The sequence below is a fragment of the Lissotriton helveticus genome, chromosome 6 (assembly GCF_964261635.1).
Source record: "Lissotriton helveticus chromosome 6, aLisHel1.1, whole genome shotgun sequence".
In the NCBI taxonomy this organism is placed as follows: domain Eukaryota; kingdom Metazoa; phylum Chordata; class Amphibia; order Caudata; family Salamandridae; genus Lissotriton; species Lissotriton helveticus.
This window is the reverse complement of record NC_136067.1, coordinates 1,837,584,810-1,837,603,169: the sequence shown is the minus strand read 5'-3', so window position 1 is coordinate 1,837,603,169 and position 18,360 is coordinate 1,837,584,810. Positions and strand designations below refer to the sequence as shown.

The 18,360-nt window shown below is 48.2% G+C and overlaps 1 protein-coding gene across 1 annotated transcript in view; it reads right to left on the bottom strand.

The window, feature by feature from the left end:
* Positions 1-18,360, bottom strand: part of PPP2R5A (protein phosphatase 2 regulatory subunit B'alpha) — an 836,659-nt gene that overhangs the window by 84,941 nt on the left and 733,358 nt on the right. The window contains exon 12 of the mRNA XM_078649746.1: positions 2,842-2,943. Coding sequence (XP_078505872.1) covers positions 2,842-2,943 — 102 coding nt within the window. The remainder of the gene's footprint in view (positions 1-2,841; positions 2,944-18,360) is intronic.

The window sequence follows — 18,360 nt, the reverse complement described above, 5'->3', positions numbered from 1 at the left end:
TGGAGAGCCCCCTGCTCTCCTGGGCCTGCCACAATGCACATCCTTGGCGAGGTGCTATGTCTCTTCCCTCAGGATGGACAGGGGGAAGCTTCAAAGGCATACCGCCTCTGAGAGCTTCTCCAGATCATTTGCTGTACCCAGCAACTGGCCCCCCACCCATTCTACCCCCACTCTGGCGGGAAGACTGGTGGAAAAACTATGTCAGGAAGTAGGGTGGGCCAACCTTTGCCAACTCCACCCCTCAGGTGGAAGAGGCGAGGTGAAGCACGACCCCGGGCTCCGGCCATTTTGTAGATGGGGAGCCCTGCCCAATCCCAGCTAGGCTCCTGCCCCCCTCCCAGAGGAGAGGAGCAGGCTAGGGGTTGTCCTCACCCCAGGACAGGGACCCATTTAGTATTTAGGGGCTCCCTGAACCTTCCTTCCTCAGATCCCGATATCAAAAGAAGAAAGAAGATCAAGAAGAAGAAGATCTGCCGCGCAGCTGCTAACAGGACAACAACAACAGACTTGGCCACAGCCCTACCGGTCTGTTGATCCTGGACACCCAGAGGACCTGCCTGCCTTGACCCTCTCGAAGATTGGGACTCCCATCAACAGAGGTTCTGCTGCAACACCCCACCTGGTGCTCACCAGGAGGCTCCGAACCAGCCCACTCTGCACCAGCTGAGCCTGGGCCGGGTCAACCCAAACCAAGACCACGAGGACATCCCCCCGGCGACTGGGACCCAAAGTACAGTGCCCAAAGACCCTCCTCGACGAACCAGCTGATGCCTGCAGACTCAGAACCAGGGGCTACCCCAACTGCGACCAGCCGAGGGTAAGCTTTTCCGACCCCCAAAGACACCCCTGCACCCCGGCGCCCGCGGCCCCCTGTGCCTCCCTTTGGGGTACCTACCTGTGCTCTCTCGTCCCAACTTACCTCTTGAAGTGCTGGTCTCCCCTGGAGAGTCACCGTCCCAGAGCCCGCAGCCTTTGTTCCTTTTCAAGACCCTCATTGGATAACTGAGCGCCCGACGGCTCAAAAGCACCCTGCACCCAGCTTCCCGAGTGCCGCTGGCTGTGACCTCTTCGCCCTATCCTACTTCCCCCCTTGCCCAGAGCAAGTGACCAGGAGCCCAGCTCCCAGGGCAGCGTGGCCTGCTAGGCAGCAGCCACCAACCGAAGGCCCCCTTTCCCTCATTGGATAACATTGGGCCTACCTACCTCTGCACCGTGCCGCCCCTGTGCCGCTGGGACTGAACTAACTGTACTCACCTGACCCTGGCGGACCCCTGAGTCCAAGCCCAGAACCCTAACTTCACCAACCAAGTACTCACCTGGAAACCGGTAATTCACTTACCTGCCATTGGATAACATTGACCCATTTTGACTCGAAAATTTTTTGCGTGAAGTTTTGAAAATTGAAAGTATTCCTATAAAATCAGCCAAAGTCCGAATTCGAAAATACTCACCTGTGATCAGGAGAGAAGCCAGTACTGTACATTTCAGCCCAGTACTGAAGCGCAAAAGTAATCACTAGCGGGTTTACTAGTAACCTGTATTTTCTCCATAGGAACCCATTGTCTGCTTTTCTATGAAATTTCTTCTAAGTGTCTACTTTTGAAAACTGCAAATATTCTTTACAAATTGTACGAAATACTGAAATGCAATTACCTACCTGTTTTGAGTTAAGCCCCCAGTGCTGGCCCTAGGAGACTAGTGCTGGGATACAAAGGTAATGCGATTGTACTTTACCTGTAACCTGAATTTCCTCCCATTGGATAACATTGTCAGAATCACCTTGAAAAGTTTCAAAGTGTGAACTTTTAAAACAGCTTTATATTCAGGAAAATTCATCACAGTAACTAAAACGTTTTTGCTAATCTGGTTTCAGCTTAGACCCCAGGACTGAATCTAAGATCTAGTCCTGGAACTACCAAAGTAATCCATAAGGTAATCAATTGTACTTTCCTATGAAAAACCCATTGAGCTCAATGCTAGTGTGTTTCAGAACTGTATTGCTTATTAGCTATCCTGTAATTATTGTGTGTACAAACTTATTGCTCCTCTGCAAAGTATTTACATGAGAGTACTCGTACCTCGAAAAGTATATTTTTTATAACTGTTGGTTCTAAAAATAAAACTATATCGGAGGATATAACAACAATTGGCCTGGAGTTCAGTTCTTGAGTGTGTGAAACCTTTTGCTGACTGCTTTACACTGTCCTCTGGTACTGCCTTACTGCTCGACCAAGCTAACACTTTAGAAAGTAAGGTCACACCTGGCTTTAACCTCTGTTGTATCTCTGGGGTTGGTGGACTCTATATACACTGTACCTTATCTTGGTCCAGTATATATAGAGCCACTTTCTCACCTACCCCCATAGATGATAGGAGAAACAATCTGAAAACAACTACAGAATGATTTCAATTCAGGAGCAATAAGTCATTTGAGACCCATCAACAGTAACCTTACAAATTTTTTATTTGGGCAATACCAATGTACCTTTCCAACCCCCAACCAGTACACATCAGATTTATGCATAGCGAGTAAAGCTCTTGGCAAAAAGCATTAAAATTCTTGAAGAGAACACGAATGATAACACCATGATAACAGCAAACTAAATGCTTGAAGATGTCATACATATGTACCTAGAGTAATCAACCTGATTTCATACCCATACATTTTATAAGATTGAGTTTAATTAAATGACTATTTCACATAACTGGTCAGCGCATGCATGATTTGAAACGCAAGTGCTAAAACAAAATATAGACTCATTTTTTAACCTTTAAATCTGAGAAAAAACAGATTTAAGGTTGTAGTACAGAAAAATACAACAAATATATAAGCATTAATACCTCTGTTTCTCTGCTTTGTACGAGCCAGTAAGTTCATCAAAAAGCTTTCCATTCATTTCCATTAGAGTTTTCAGCACATTATATACAAGTGCTACAATAGTGCTGGAAAAAATAAACAAAATAATTTAGAATGTTTAACTTCACATAGAAACTATCCAATCAGTGCCAAAAATTTTGTTTGACAAAACTATTGTTTGGAAATTGTTATCTGCATATTACTCTTACCTTCTGAATAAGCACTACCATTTACTTGTCAGTAATCTACATTATGCTGCGTCTGACTCCATATCACAGATCTCACTTTAATAGGTAAAGCCAAAGTGAGTCGAGGAGGAAACAATGCTAGTAATGTATATTTAACATTTAAATTATGCATACACCTCTTTTCAGACAATTGCTATTTACCTATTTTTTTTAGATTTTTCCAAGTCTTTTCTCAGCCACAGCCTGTGGGCAAGACAGTTATCAAACACACAAAACGTGACAGAGGAATACCTGCATATATATAGTTGACCCATTGGAAATCTCTCTGGGTAGCATTACAACTAATCTTTTTTTTGCCACAATGCCACTTCAGAAACAGGCCCGCCTTAAGCAAGTCAGTACTGACCCTGATCCTCTTAAGGACAGCCCACCCTGAACTGCTAGGTGATGCCTCCTCCTGAAGAAACAAAAGCAACTCCAGACTTGTTAAGCTGAGAGCAACGTCTAAACTTCTTTTTCCTTTACTGTCTGGTCGGGTTGGAATGTGCAAAAAATATCTGCTTCTAAAGATATAGAAGCCTCCTGAGCAGAAACCAGCATTTGAATTGACCCATAAGCAGATTCGGCCATTGTGTCTGCTGTGGATAAAAAAAAGAAAAACACTTTCTTCAGCAACAGAGACTTTTGTTCCTCTGGATAGTTTGTGCAAAAGAACTGACACCACCACATCACTCAAGGCTGCAAGTGCTACGTCTCTCCTGGAAAGATACGATTGTTATGTTAAAAGTATTTGTAGGGACGAGCTTCGCGCGCAACCAAGATGGCCGCGTGAGCTTAGGGCTTCCGAGACCCTCGTAACCTCCCGTATTTATCCTGTTCCTCGTTGATGTTTTGGTGAAGGCGAACCGCGAGTGAGGCGAACTTTGCTTTCAGATCCTGAATCAGACCCTGAGAACCGGAGAACAGAGTTTCGAAGATTGGGGCCTACGTCTGTGCAAAGCCTGGCTGTGGAGTTGGCATGGTGCCCGAGCAGTAATTGAATAACATCGGCTGGCGGAGGCGGGGATGTCTGGCCCGGTGACTTTCACTTTCGATTCTGATCCGGGGAAGACCTGCGACTGGTGAAGGGATCACCCCACTCCCGGAATATTGCTACCCTGTGTTATGCACGAGTGTTATTCTTCAGCACCGTGTTGCTCAGTAAGACCATCTGGCCTGTGCCCTCCAGCTTTGATCCCTTCGGCCTGAGGAGACGAGGACCGCCATCTTTCCACATTGCCTCATCGGCCCGGATCCGACTCTCGCCCGATATGACTGGGAAACCGGGGAGTGCCACTCAGAAACTTAAGACCACTAGGCGAGGTGGCTATACACAGACTAATAGTATGGACCGCTATGCCCAAGTTAAGGGTTCCCCCGGTGGAGCGGGCAGGTCACAGGAGAACTTGAAAGAACCCCGACTACGGCGGCGGAGCTGACCTTACAGGACGTAATGGAGGCGATTGAGGGGATCAAGTCCACACGGGGACAACAAATGGCGACTCTCGACCATAAATTGGATACTGTGGCAATTGACGTCAATTTGATCCGCACGGACTTGGCGAAGACGAATGAAAAAGGCAAGTCTCTGGATCTTAAGACCTCCAGCTTGACTGGTAATGTCGCGGATCTCCAAACTGAAGTCTGGCGCTTAAGAACTGCCAGTGCCACCCTCACCCGTCGTCTGGATGACTATGAAGGGAGAGCCAGGCGAACCAATGTTCGTATTATTGGGGTTCCGGAGAAGGCCACAGAACCATCGGTTGACCTATTTGTGGAAGATCTCATTGTTAACCACCTGGCACCTAAGGGACTGAGTAAGTTCTTTATGGTTGAACGAGCCCACAGAGTTCCGGGCGGCAGACCGAATCTGGGTGCGCCACCGAGGCCTATTATTGCAAGAATTTTCAATTTTCGGGATAGGGACGCTATCCTGCAGGCCTCCCGAATGAATGGCCCTATAAAGTTCGAAAATGCTACCATCAGCTTTTACCCGGACTTCACTCAATCGGCCCAGAAACAAAGACTTGGATTTTTAGGGGTGAAGAGGCGACTGCGCGACAGGGGTCTCAAGTACGCCATGCTTTTCCCAGCCAAGCTACGAATCGAACATGCAGAGCGGACTTATTTTTTCTACAATCCGGAAGTGGTATCTAACTGGTTGGACGCTCTGCCGAAGCAGAGTTCACCGGAGGAGCAGTCTGGTGGGGCAGAAGGTGGACTTACGGAACAGGAATGAACTCAGGTTGCATGGTACTCTTTTGTGAGCCTCAAACTGTGGTTCGAAAATCCTGACAATTGATCAATGAGACATTGGGGGGGTTGTCGGGACATGGGTGGGGTCCTTTTTCTTCTCTGTTTTCTTTTTGTAGCTTAGGTAGATGTGGGGGCGACAGGCACACTGCAAGTTGGGGTGGCTTTTTAGTCTTGAGCAGGGGTGCAGGGTGGGGGGGGTTTGTAACGGGACGTAGGGGGGAATGGTTGGGGATTTATTGGGATGTGTCTGTTATTTTGCAAGGCTATGTATGTTATGTTATGTTAATATTTATTTATTAAGCGCTCGTACGCCCAAGGGCTTCATGGCGCTATCGAAGGGAACATAACACATAGTAAAACTCAGCAGTAAGCCTGATTAAACAGCCATGTTTTAAGAGAGTGTCTAAAACTGAGAAGATCGGAGCTCATTTTTAAAGAAAACGGTAGCGAATTCCAAAAGGTGGCTGCAAGATTATCAAAGCAGCAGCCGCCAAGGTGTTTTTTCTTAAAGGACAGGTCAACCAGTAAAGCTTTATGAGCATAACGAAGATTTAATGAGGGGTTATATCTGGAAACAAGGTTTTTTTTATAAATTTCGGGCCTGTGTCCTGTAAAGGCAACCAGTGAAGTTGTTTCAAGCCAGGTCTAATAGACTGCCATTTTGCTTGTTTAAGGATAAGCCTAGCAGCTTGATTCTGAACAAGTTAGAGTCTTTTTTGCAAGCCAACTGGAAGTCCCAAATAAAGACTATTTGAGAAGTCCAGTCGGGACAAGACGAGGGCAATGGTAACCTGAATAAGTGCGGCTTGCGTAAGGAACTGGGCTATTTTTTTTATTTTCTTAAGTTGAAAGAAGCTGGCAAGCTGTGCCAACTTGTCCTTTCAAAGAAAGATCCGCACTAAGTGTAACTCCCAGACTTTTAACCGAGAAAGATCTCATAGGTGGAGCCCCCATACTAGATGGCCAGAAGCATGGACTCCAACTTAATTCGCTTTTCCCAGGCATGTATCCTTAGATTGTTTGATCGAGGTGCCGGGTTCTGTCAGGGGTTGGATTCTTTTACTTTTTCTGGATGGGGGGTAGAGGGCTGAAATTGATAAGTTGGAATGTGAATGGGCTCGGGGATAGGATAAAGCGTGGGGTGGTGTTGCAGATGTTGAAGCGTTTCTCTCCAGATGTGGTCCTTCTTCAAGAGACGCATTTGATTGGTAATACTTGTCATGCTCTCAACAGGAGGGGTTACCGCTTAGTCGCACACTCCGGGTTTTCCACTGGTTCCAGGGGGGTTGGTGTCCTCCTCAAAAGCTCCCTCCCGTTTGAGATTGACTCCACAGTCATAGATGACCGAGGGTGCTATGTCACTCTCACGGGGAGGTGGGAGGGCTGGACTCTTTCCCTGGTTTCCGTGTATGTCCCCCCTGGCTTACAGTCCACCACCTTTGCAGACTTGGGGAGAGTTATTCTTGCTCTCCCCGAGGGGCCTCTGATAGTAGGAGGTGATTTTAATGCAGTGGTATCCGGTCTGGAGGATCGGCATCCTCCCAGGGACTTGAGGGGGGCGCAGAACTGGCTTCGTGACTTCCTTGACACTCTGGGATTGATTGACTGTTGGAGATTGTTACACCCCACTCAGAAGCAATATACGTTCTTGTCGGGTGCTCGCGGTAGTCTCTCTAGGATTGACGATGTGTTGGTGCCGTCTGCCCAGGCCCTCACCATCACTAAGGCCAGACATTTGGCTCGGGGAATTTCAGACCACTCCCCATTGTGGCTCCGGATGGAGTTGGGCCCGGGATCCGAGGGCTGGGTCGCCCCGATTAACCCTTGGTATCTCCGTAACCCTAAAACCTGTGTTGCCCTGATAAAAGCTCTAGACCTGTATTTTTCGGAGAATGAAGGTTCTGTTTCGTCTGCCGTAACGCTGTGGAAGGCTTTTAAGACTGTCGACAGAGATCAGGCCCTATAGTTGATAGGAGATGTGAAAAAGCGACGGGATAAGGAGGTTGTTAGGGTCGAGACGGAGATAGCGGACTTGGAGCTTGACCTGGAGCGATGTGTCACCCGTACAGCGACCCATGTACTAAGGCTTAAACAACTTGAATACAGGGCATTGGTCACCGACGCGGCTAAGGTCATGAGTAGGGAGCAGCAGGGGCGTTTGTATGATGTGGGTGATAAGGCTGGTAAATTGATTGCGTGGTTGGACAAGAAAGATAGAGTTAAACGAGTGGTGCCTGTGATCGAGCTGGCTGATGGAGCTCGGGTCTCGGATCCTAGGGAGATAGCTCGGTATTTCGCGGAGCACTTCCGGACAGTATACTCCTCCGTGTCGGATAGACCAGAGGAGGACTCGCACGTATTGTTGCGAGATATCGCTTTGCCACGTCTCTCTGATGTTGACAGGGAACGTATGGACGCTGCGATAACGGCTGATGAGGTGGCTTTTGCGATCCGTTCCCTGCGTTCGGGGAAAGCGATGGGTCCCAATGGCTTGCCTATTGAGCTATATAAGCTACGGCCAGACAAGATGGCGCCCTATCTACGAGACATGTTCTTGGAATCTCGGGAATGTGGTTCTCTTCCCCGTGATCAGCGTTTAGCTACTATTGTGGTGATTCACAAGGAGGGGAAACCGCGTGACCGATGTGCATCGTACCGACCTATTTCTCTTCTCAACGCTGAACCTAAGATTCTTGCGAAAGTGTTGGCTAACCGATTGATCGCCGTTATAAGTGAGTTGGTACATCCGGATCAATCCGGTTTCATCCCACACAGGAATACTGCCCTTAATCTTCGACGTGTAAACGGGGTTCTCGCGAGAGCCGCGACATTGCGTGAGCCGGCCATCTTGGCGTCGCTGGATGCCACAATGGCCTTCAAAACTGTGGAGTGGCCTTATTTGTGGGCTGCTTTGGCTAAATTTGGATTCGGTCCTGGCTTTATCGGTTGGGTGAGGCTCCTCTATGAGGATCCCCTCGCACAAGTTGTTGTTAACGGCTGAGTTCCTGCTCCGTTTAGTCTTGGGAGGGGAACTCGTCAGGGATGCCCTTTGTCGCCCCTCCTGTTTGCGCTGGCGCTTGAGCCCCTTGCAGCGTGGATTCGATGGGAGCCCTCTATGAAGGGCATTCGGCGGTCCTCGGAATTTGAGGATCGCAGCTCGATGCGGACGATATCTTATTGTATTTAACGTCGCCCCGGAAATCATTGATGGTTTTGTGTGATGTCTTGACTTCGTTTGGTAGGAATTCTGGCCTCATTATTAACTGGTCGAAATCCTATCTGTATGTCCTCTCCGGCAGCGTTCCTCATCTTCCGAAAAACTGTCCTATCCAGATCGCACAAACGGGGTTTAAATACCTCGGTATTTACATAACATTGGACCCCGCAATTAGATATGAGCAGAATCTTCTCCCACCGCTGTCTCGCTTAAGGCAAGATGTTGCGGGGTGGCGTAGGCTTCCGCTGTCCCCGCTTGGCCGTGCGGCCCTCTTCAAAATGATGTCGTTGCCTCATTTTCTTTACGCTCTCCAAAATACTCTTGATGTAGTACCGGCTAGGTATTTCCGGGCCATTGAAGATCTTCAGAGGAAGTTGATCTGGGACGGGAGGCCTCGTATTGCGCTAGCTAAATTAACGCTCCCGTGGTACGACGGAGGTATCGCACTCCCCGATATAAAACGTTACTAATGGGCGTCTCAACTCAGTGCCATAAACCATAGTCTGTATGGTCCAGAACTAAATCCTGCCTTTTCGATGGATAGGTGGATGTTACATTGGGGGTAATTACTATAGAGCGCTGTATTCTCACTCGGTAATTAAGGATCTGTCGGGACCCACCAAGACAGTTGTACTACTGTGGCGGGACGCGAATTGCTCCATGGGATGGAAGGATCGCTTGACACTAGCAACCCCGCTTTTTGAATCCGATAAACTCGGTAAATTGTGGAATACCAAGGGGTTCGATAAATGGGACCTCATTGGTATTGGTAAGGTGGGAGACCTCTGGGTTAAGGGTCAAATTAGATCGTTCGAGTCATTGCAGACAGAGTTCGAGTTAGGTGCCTCGGAGTACTACAGGTATCTCCAGGTTCGTCACGCACTGCAATCTGTTTGCCCGGAAGGGGCTACGGTCCCCGAATCGTCTCCACTTGAGGATAGGTTGCTGGACGGCCATGTGCCGGACAGCACAATCTCCCTAGTCTACAAGAAATTGATAAATGATAGGGCAGGCCTCCTAACACACCTTCGTGATTTGTGGACCAGTGACGGCCTGGAGCTGGACGATGAAGACTGGCAATCAGCAATCTACTCTCCGAAGGAGGTAGCAATCCCAGCTCGACTCCGCCTTGTTCAACTGAAAATCCTGCATAGAGTGTACGTCATGGGCGCACGTTTGGTCCAAATGGGCTTTTCCGAGGAGGGATTGTGTAAGCGAGGTTGTGGGCGGGTAGGGACATTTCTGCATATTATCTGGCAGTGTCGAGATGTGGCTGCCTTCTGGGTGGAGTGCATGATATAATGAAAGATGTTACAGGGATTGCCCTCTTACCGGAAGCCAGGCGATGCCTACTGAATGTCTGGGAGCCCACAGATTACAATGCAGCTCAGACTCAGTGGGCGACCCTGGGGAACATGATTGCCAAACGAGACATTGCTCACTTGTGGGGCTCCCAAAGGCCACCTACAGTAGAAGGGTGGAAAGAGAACATGGACTGGTGCATGTTTAGGGAAAAAACTGTATACTTGGCCCGGGGCCGCCCCCGGAAGTGGTGTAACAAGTGGAGTCCTTGGAACAGCTATCGTGGAGATATATGTGCACCTCTGGTTGTGGATAACCCTCACCCATCACTTTCCCCCTGACCCCGCATTCTGATTGTTCTATTGTATGGACATCTCCTTTACTCTTGCCCTCCCCCCCTTCCATTCCTTAACATCGCTGTAGATTTCTTTGAACTGTTTTACTTTTCCTTCCCCGTCTGGAATTGGTACTTTGTGTAAAGTAATTCTTGCCTTGCTGTATGTGTATATTTCTAAATAAAAATTTATAAAAATAAAAGTATTTGTAAAGCGCACATGCACCATAAGCAATGTTCCCTCTAATTGTTTTCCCTCTGTGTGCGGCAGTGTAGGGTCTCGGTGTGCTGCAGCCATGGCCATGTGCGCCAGAAACCAGACCGCACGTGTGTGCAGCGCCAAATATCACTCCAAACTTTGGCTTAAAAAACTGAAAACACGGTGCATTTCCACCTGCGGTTTATAAGTTTAAATCCTAATATAGAACAGTGAGCTATTAACTATCAAAGAGCTGCATGCAAACCGTAAGATATAGATTAGAACATTATGAATTTTCCCCCCAGTCTTTCATTATCCTAATGTCACAAAAAGGTTTCACTTGGATAGAAATCAATTCGTCAGTAAAGCTATGGTGTTACGTTTTAAATTCTTAGGTGGAGGTAAACCCCCCCCCCCCCCCCCCCCATATCAGTGAGCCAAAAAGAGGCATTTCAGTAGTCCAGTTAACCTATGTAATCACGATCTCAGTTTTATTTGCCTCGAGTTTAAGATGGTTAGTGCTTTGAAAGTCTTCCTTAGACAAAGAAGAATTGCCTATCCTAAAGAGCAGCTGAGGATTGCCTGCGTAGTTGTAGATTGTGCAATCTTTATTTTATAATGCCCGAATGAGAGGGCGGATGTATGTGTAAATTGAACAAATGAGATTAAAGGGATAAGCCTTGAGGTTCTACAAAGTCTAAGTGGACTTTTGTTGCCTTAAAAGGGGGCAAGCCATACCGACTGGGAGCGTTCCTAAAAGAATGATTTGATCCAGTGTAAAGGAGTATAGCCAAGCCCCGTCAGCCTCAACACGGTCCACCAAAAGATTATGATCAACCTTGTCAACGGCCGCTGATAGGACCAGCAGAGCCAGAGCCAGTGTAGTGTCTTTATCACATTCTCGATGCTTGTCATTTATTTATTTATTTGAACTTATATCGCGCAACAGCTACCCACAGTGGGTTTCCCGGCGCAAGGGATAGACTCAAGAAGGAAAACACAGACCTATCAGACAGCACCCCAGATCAGAATAGAGCAGCAAGGAATATTTTAAAAAAGAAAAGTTTTCAGTTTTTTCCTAAAAATGAATAGATTAGTTTCGGTTTTCAGAGAGGTGGGTAATGTGTTCCAGTATTTGGGACCTAGATGAGAAAAGGTCCGTTCCCCCCATCCTAGCAAGCTTAAATCGTGGAACAACAAAGTCGCAGTTAGTAGAAGATCTAAGTGTGCGACTAGGCTTGTACAGTTGGACCAGACTTTGTAAATACTTTGGGGCCAAACCCTGCTTAATTTTAAAAAGATAGCAGATAGCTTTGAATTTAATGCGGTTGGAGATCCTGAGCCAGTGTAAGTCACGCAGAGCCTGAGTGGCCGATGATCTCCTCGGAATATTACAAAGAAGTCGGGCTGCCGAGTTTTGGACGACCTGAAGTTTGTTAACGGTAGCCACATCGGCGCCAAGATAGAGGACATTTCCGTAGTCCAGGCGAGATGTTACTAACGCCTGGACAACGGTTCTCCTGGTGGCAAGAGGCAGCATCCAGAGAATTTTCTGGAGCCATCGCAAGGTGGCAAAGCAGGTGGCGGCCACCTTTGTGGCCTGCTGTCTCATGGAGAGTTTGTCATCTATTAAAAAGCCGAGGTTGCGGACCACAGAAGAAGGCTGAGGGAGGGGTCCCATCTCACTAGGCCAATGTTCTGGTCCCCATAGGTCTTTATGCTTCCCTAAAATAAGAATCTCGGTTTTGTCACCTTTCAGTTTGAGGAGATGCCTCTGCATCCACTCCGCTATACGTGACAATCCAATTTTCAGAGCCGAAATATTGCTGCTCTCGCTGTTGGAGAGGGAAAAAACAATTTGGGTGTCGTCGGCATACGAAAAAATAGTCAGCCCAACGTCCTCTGCGATGGAGGCCAGGGGTCTCACATAGATGTTGAACAGTAGAGGGCTGAGTATGGACCCCTGAGGAACGCCGTATGCCGATGGACAAGTGGTGGATGTGGCTTTTGCAGAGAAAACTTGAAAAGTGCGCTCACTTAAAAAAGAGCCAATCCAAGCCAAAGCTGGACCATCCACTCCCAGGGATTGAAGAGATTTCAGGAGTATGGAATGGGACACGGTATCGAAGGCCGCGCTCAAGTCCAGAAGGATGAGCGCAGATGTTTCCCCGCGATCGATACCGTGCCTTAAACTCTCCATCACCCCGAGGAGGGTGGTCTCTGTAGAATAGTGAGCACGAAAGCCAGACAGGGATGGATGTAAAAATCCAGAGGATTCCACTAAATGGGAAAGTTGCGTGTTGATATGCCTTTCCAACACTTTAGAAAGTACAGGCAGCAAAGATATCGGTCTGAAATTAGCCAAATTGGACACATCGGCTCCAGCTTTTTTTTAGAAGAGGGACGACCATTGCGTGCTTCCAATCCAGTAGCTCATGGGATTCAATTAGTGAGGCATTTAAGAGTCTCATAAGAACCCGTCGAGGTTCAAGATCCAATAATTTAAGGATTTTAACAGGTACAGGGTCACGGGGTGAACCGGATCTAACAGTACTTAAACAGGTGAAGAACGAGATGTCATCAAACAATTGCCATTGCGTTACCTTCACCATAGGAGAAGGCTGTTCAGTCTCCGCCGTCTGTCTCGAATGAGGTTCCTTAGTAATCAAGGAAGCACTCATAGAGTCATAAATGCGTTCGACCTTAGCGATGAAAATTTTTGCAATAGAATTACACTGGGCCTCCTCTAAAGCTGGCAATGATGGAATAGTGTCAGCTCCTGTCAGTTTTTTAACGACGGAAAAGAGAGTGCGAGGACAGTTCTGAGCTTGAGTTACAGTGTCCACAGTGTAGGCAGCTCTCGCGAGTTTACATTTGGAATGATATTCCTTTAGAGCTTCTTTATAAACAGTCTTTAATGAGACTGAGTAGGAATGCCTCCATTTCCGTTCTAAGGCTTTGCATTTAATACGCATGGCCTTCAGGTCGGTGGAAAACCAAGGTGCCGGAAGGCGGTGGGACCTGGAAAGATTCGAGGAAGGCGGGAGGAGGGTATTTACAGCATTTGTAAGCCAGTGGGATACAGTGGTGTTCAGCTCCACAGTTGGAACTCCGAATTCCTTGGGACGTGTATCCAAGAGATGTTGGTTAAACTTATTAATATCAAGTTTACCCCAGCGACGAATAGGTGCACCCTTGTCAAAGCCACTATTGTTCTGGTTCTTAGTAGAGGGTAGGGAAAAATGAACTGCGAAATGGTCGGACCATTCCAAAGGACGAGCACTCTGAGAGCAATCACAAGAGAGATTGGAGAGAATAGGGTCCAATTGGTGACCAGCAAGATGGGTAGGGCCAACATTAAACAGAGAAAGGTTAAGAGCCTCCAGATCTGACAGAAAACGTTTGCTGATAGTACACTGTGGATCTTCGAGATGCAAATTAAGGTCGCCAAGAATGGTAAAATTGGCTGCCTTAAGAAGTAAGGGAGCTATAATATCAGCTAGCGAAGAAACCCAAGGAAGAGCTTACCCGGGGGACGGTAGATCAGGAGGCCAGATAAGGTAAATTGGGGGTTGATGACTAATTTAAAAAGGGCAGTCTCACTACCAAGCATAGGAAAAGCTTCAAGCTTACAAGTATAGGAAGATTTAAAAATTATAGCAACCCCCCCCCCCTATTCCGGAGTTTCTGTCCAGTCTCACCATTAGGTAGTTATTAGGAACAGCGATGGCAATGTCAGGACCAGAATGATCCTGAAGCCAAGTTTCCGTAAGAAACAATGCGTCAGGCTGTTCTTCGACAATAAAGTCGTGGATGTGATATTTGTGTTTCGGGAGGGAGCGACAGTTGATGTTCCAAAATTGGAGTGTAGAGTTGGTAGGGTAAGAATGCGGTCTCCTCCGTCTACCACGAGTGTGGGAACGGCGTATTGCTTTACAATTAGACATTCTACCGGTCAGAAAACGACAGCCCGCACATTTAAAATTATGAGTTGGGAGGGAACAAACAGTACAGTTAATATGAGGAGTGGAACGTAGGGATTGTAATGACTCACTAGAGTAATTGACGTTGCCACAGGAGCTACTAGAAAGAGTCATGGCCCGGACGGGCACAGACGGGCTGAACTCTGGCGTAACTCCGGCGGAAGTTCGGCGATCCGCAGCGCGTATCCGCTGCGCGTTAGTGTGACCCCTTTAAGTAGGGTCGAGCGTCCTTGTGACGTCTAGACCGTGAAGCAAAGTGGCGCCGTCAGGCGTCCTACTCCCCCAATATGGCCGCCAAATTTCGGCAACCGGGACAAGGGCCCGCCAAATGCGGTGCTTTTACCGATTATAATGCAAGTGAGGGCCGTAAATAAAGGCAGAGTGACAACAGTACAATTTAACAGTATAAAACAATGATTATTTTAAAACCACTGATATCATTACTGATTCAGTTGAGTGGATGGGATGGAAATGGGCTTGGCATGGTTCTAGAAATGTTTGACTCCTCTAGATCTCTCTATAATTACTGGAGGCTAATGTGGCAGAATTCCTTTGTTCCCACAAAGGGATTGTTCCACATGAGCCTCCAATAATTATGCCAAGAAAGGCAATAAGGAGATGAGGTAATAGTTTTTCGACATGAAAGTGTCCTCACCTGATTTCTATAGGGGGTGGGGAATAACTACAGCATCCTTAAATGAGTTAGTGACACAGCCTTGAGAAAAGGAGAAGTTCAGAAGGGACAAAGCAAGGTCCGGGAAAGATAAGAAGACGGTTTTGAGGACCTTTAGGGGACAAGAATGTTTTGGTGAGCCTGACTTTACCTTAGAAAGGAATTCAGTTAGGCGTTCATGGATAAAGGAAGGGAACCTGAATAGGTAACTGGGATGCCTATCCCCAAGTTTGATGCAAATTGTGTTCGGGCAGGTATACTGTATTTTATAATTTGAATTTTATTAATAAAAAAAAGCATAGTGTGAGTCACAAAAGTTCTGGGAGGGGGAAATGGAAGGGTCAATCGATAGTTCTGATACTATTTTAAAGATCTCCTTAGATTTATTAGTAGATTGGAGGATTCTGTTAAAAAAGGACGACTTTGCCTGCAAAGCCAGGCTTTGTAATCCTTGAGATTTTTTGTATAGCTTTATTCTTTTCGGCTTTTCAAGAGTGTAATCGTTCCACCATTTCAGTTCACATTAGCGTAGTTCCAGCTTGGTTAGCTTGAATTCATTTGAGAACCATTTAGCAGAGTCATGGCGCCTGACTAGTTTGGGCATGCACAACAGGCAAAGAAACAGCAGAATTCTTTAGGTGATGGCTCGATTTCAACAATCTTAGTTCTTTTAACTTTAATTGCAAATAAGCATCTGATAATTCACCGGTTTAAGGTTTCTGAGCTCCTCTGATGAATAAGGATTATGTTACTTACCAGGTAAAGCATCTGTTTTTGGCATGTAGAGCTGTAGATTCACATGCTTTGCATACTCTTGCCATCTAGTGTTGGGTCCAGATGTTTGAAAATTGTTTTTCTTCGAATAAGGCTTTTTCAGTTACGAGCTTAGGTGACTCCTCCTTTCGGTGACAGTGCTCATGGGCATCCACTCCATTGTTAGATTGTGTTTCCGCAAGAGGGTAAGAATGGATGCAGTAAATGCAATATAGCGATTGATATATATATATATATATATATATATATATATATATATATATATATATATATATATATATATATATATATCGTTCCAAAAGTTTGCCTGCTGTAAGAAGGACTCAACCAGGTGAGTGATATATGCCAGGAATTTATTGAAGGAAACACGTCTCCCAACATTGAACAATGCCTCGCTAGAAATCTCGCCTTACCCTACGCGTTTCGTGTTACCACTTCCTCAGGGGCTGCAGGCACACTGGAAACAAAGTCACGGCAGTTTTTGATTGCATTCTTTTCATAACGAAAGTCTCCGCCTCAGTGGGCGTGGCCCATCGCTAGGTCTGCTGGTATTTGAAGTGCCATCATTTTTCTACAGTGAGCATTCGTTAAATTGCTTCAATAAAGTAAAGTTCAATATCCCAAGTGGGTGGCGATGACTGTGTTCGTGTTGGAATTGTCATCACAGTCCTTCAATCAATCATGCCATTTGTATAGCGCACTACTCACATGGGAGGGTCTCAAGGCGCTTGGGGGAGAGGTATGCTACTGCTCGAACAGCCAGGTCCTGGGTCAGCCGAAGGTGGGTGGGGAGGGAGTTCCAAGTCTTGGCAGCCAGGTAAGAGAAGGATCTTCCTCCGGCGGTGGCTCTTCGGATGCGTGGTACGGCTGCGAGGGCGAGGCTGGTGGACCGTAGCTGGCGGGTGGGCGTGTAGAAGGTCAGGCGGTCATTGAGGTACTTGGGGCCCAGGTCGTGGAGAGACTTGTGTGCGTGTTGAGGAGCCGGAACGTGATCCTATTGTCGACGGGGAGCTAGTGCAGGTTCCTCAGGTGGCTGGAGATGTGGCTGCGTCGGGGGACATCCAGGATGAGTCGGGCGGGGGAGGCGGACTCTGTGTTCTTCCGGCGAGGAACGAGATGATCCACTCCAGTGCCTTCTCTTGGATACCGATGTTGCTGAGGCGCTGAATTAGGGTGCGGTGGCAGACCGTGTCGAACGCAGCGGAGAGGTCCAGGAGGATGAGGGCCACTGTTTCCCCCTTGTCGAGCAGGGTCCGGATGTCGTCGGTGGCTGCGATGAGGGCGGTCTCGGTGCTGTGGTTGGCTCTGAAGCCGGACTGCGAGGGGTCGAGGGATCCGTTCGTCTCAAGGAAGGCGGTCAGCTGTCTGTTGACGATCTTCTCGATGACTTTAGCAGGAAAAGGGAGGAGCGAGATGGGGCGGAAGTTTTTGAGATCAGTGGGGTCCGCTGTAGGTTTCTTCAGGAGGGCGCTGATCTCGGCGTGCTTCCAGCTCTCCGGGAAGGTGGCGGTGTTGAAGGAGGCGTTGATGATGTTTCGGAGTTGGGGTGCGATGGTGGTGTCGGCCTTGTTGAAGACGTGGTGTGGGCAGGGGTCGGTCGGTGATCCGGAGTGGATGGTGTTCATCGTGCGGGCTGTGTCTTCGGTGGTCACCGTGGTCCAGGTGCGAAGGGTGGCGGTGGGGGGCGTTGGTTCGACGGTTGGGTGCGTGGGTGGGGCGCCGAAGCTGTTGTGGATGTCGGCGATCTTGTGGTGGAAGAACGAGGCGAGGGAGTCGCAGAGGTCTTGTGACGGAGTGATGTCGTTGGTCCCGGTGCTGGGGTTGGAGAACTCCTTGACGATAGTGAAGAGCTCTTTGCTGTCGTGGGCGTTGTTGTCCAGTCGTTCCTTCAGGGATTTCTTCTTGGTGGTGCGGATGAGCTGGTGGTGCTTGCGGGTAGCGTGTTTGAGGGCGGTCATGTTGTCGGTGGTCCGGTCGAGGAGCCAGGCTTTCTCGAGGGTGCGGCAGGTCTTCTTGGAGTCCTTGAGGTCGTCGGTGAACCAGGATGCCTTCTTGCTTCTGGGTCTGCTGGGAGGGTTCTTTAGTGGCGCGAGGTCGTCGGCGCAGGCGGTCAGCCACTGTGTGAAGTTGCGGGCTGCTTCGTTGGGGTCCGTTGTGTTGGCGGGTGGGCTCTGGCTGAGGGAGGTGGTGAGCTGGTCTGCGGTGATCTTGCTCCAATTCCTGTGAGGTACCTGTTGCGGGTGGTGGTGGGTCGTGGATCTTTTGAAGCTGAAGTGGACGCAGCTGTGGTCGGTCCAGTGGAGTCCGGTGGCGTGGCTGAAGGTGATGTACTTGCTGGAAGAGAAGACGGGATCAAGCGTGTGGCCGGCGTAGTGGGTGGGGGAGTTGACCAGTTGCTTGAGTCCGAGGTTGGCGAGGTTTTCCAGCAGGGCGGTGGTGTTGCGGTCCTTGTTGTTCTCCAGGTGGAAGTTGAGGTCCCCGAGGAGGATGTAGTCAGTGGAGGGGAGGGCGTGCGGGCTGATGAAGTCTGTGATGTCT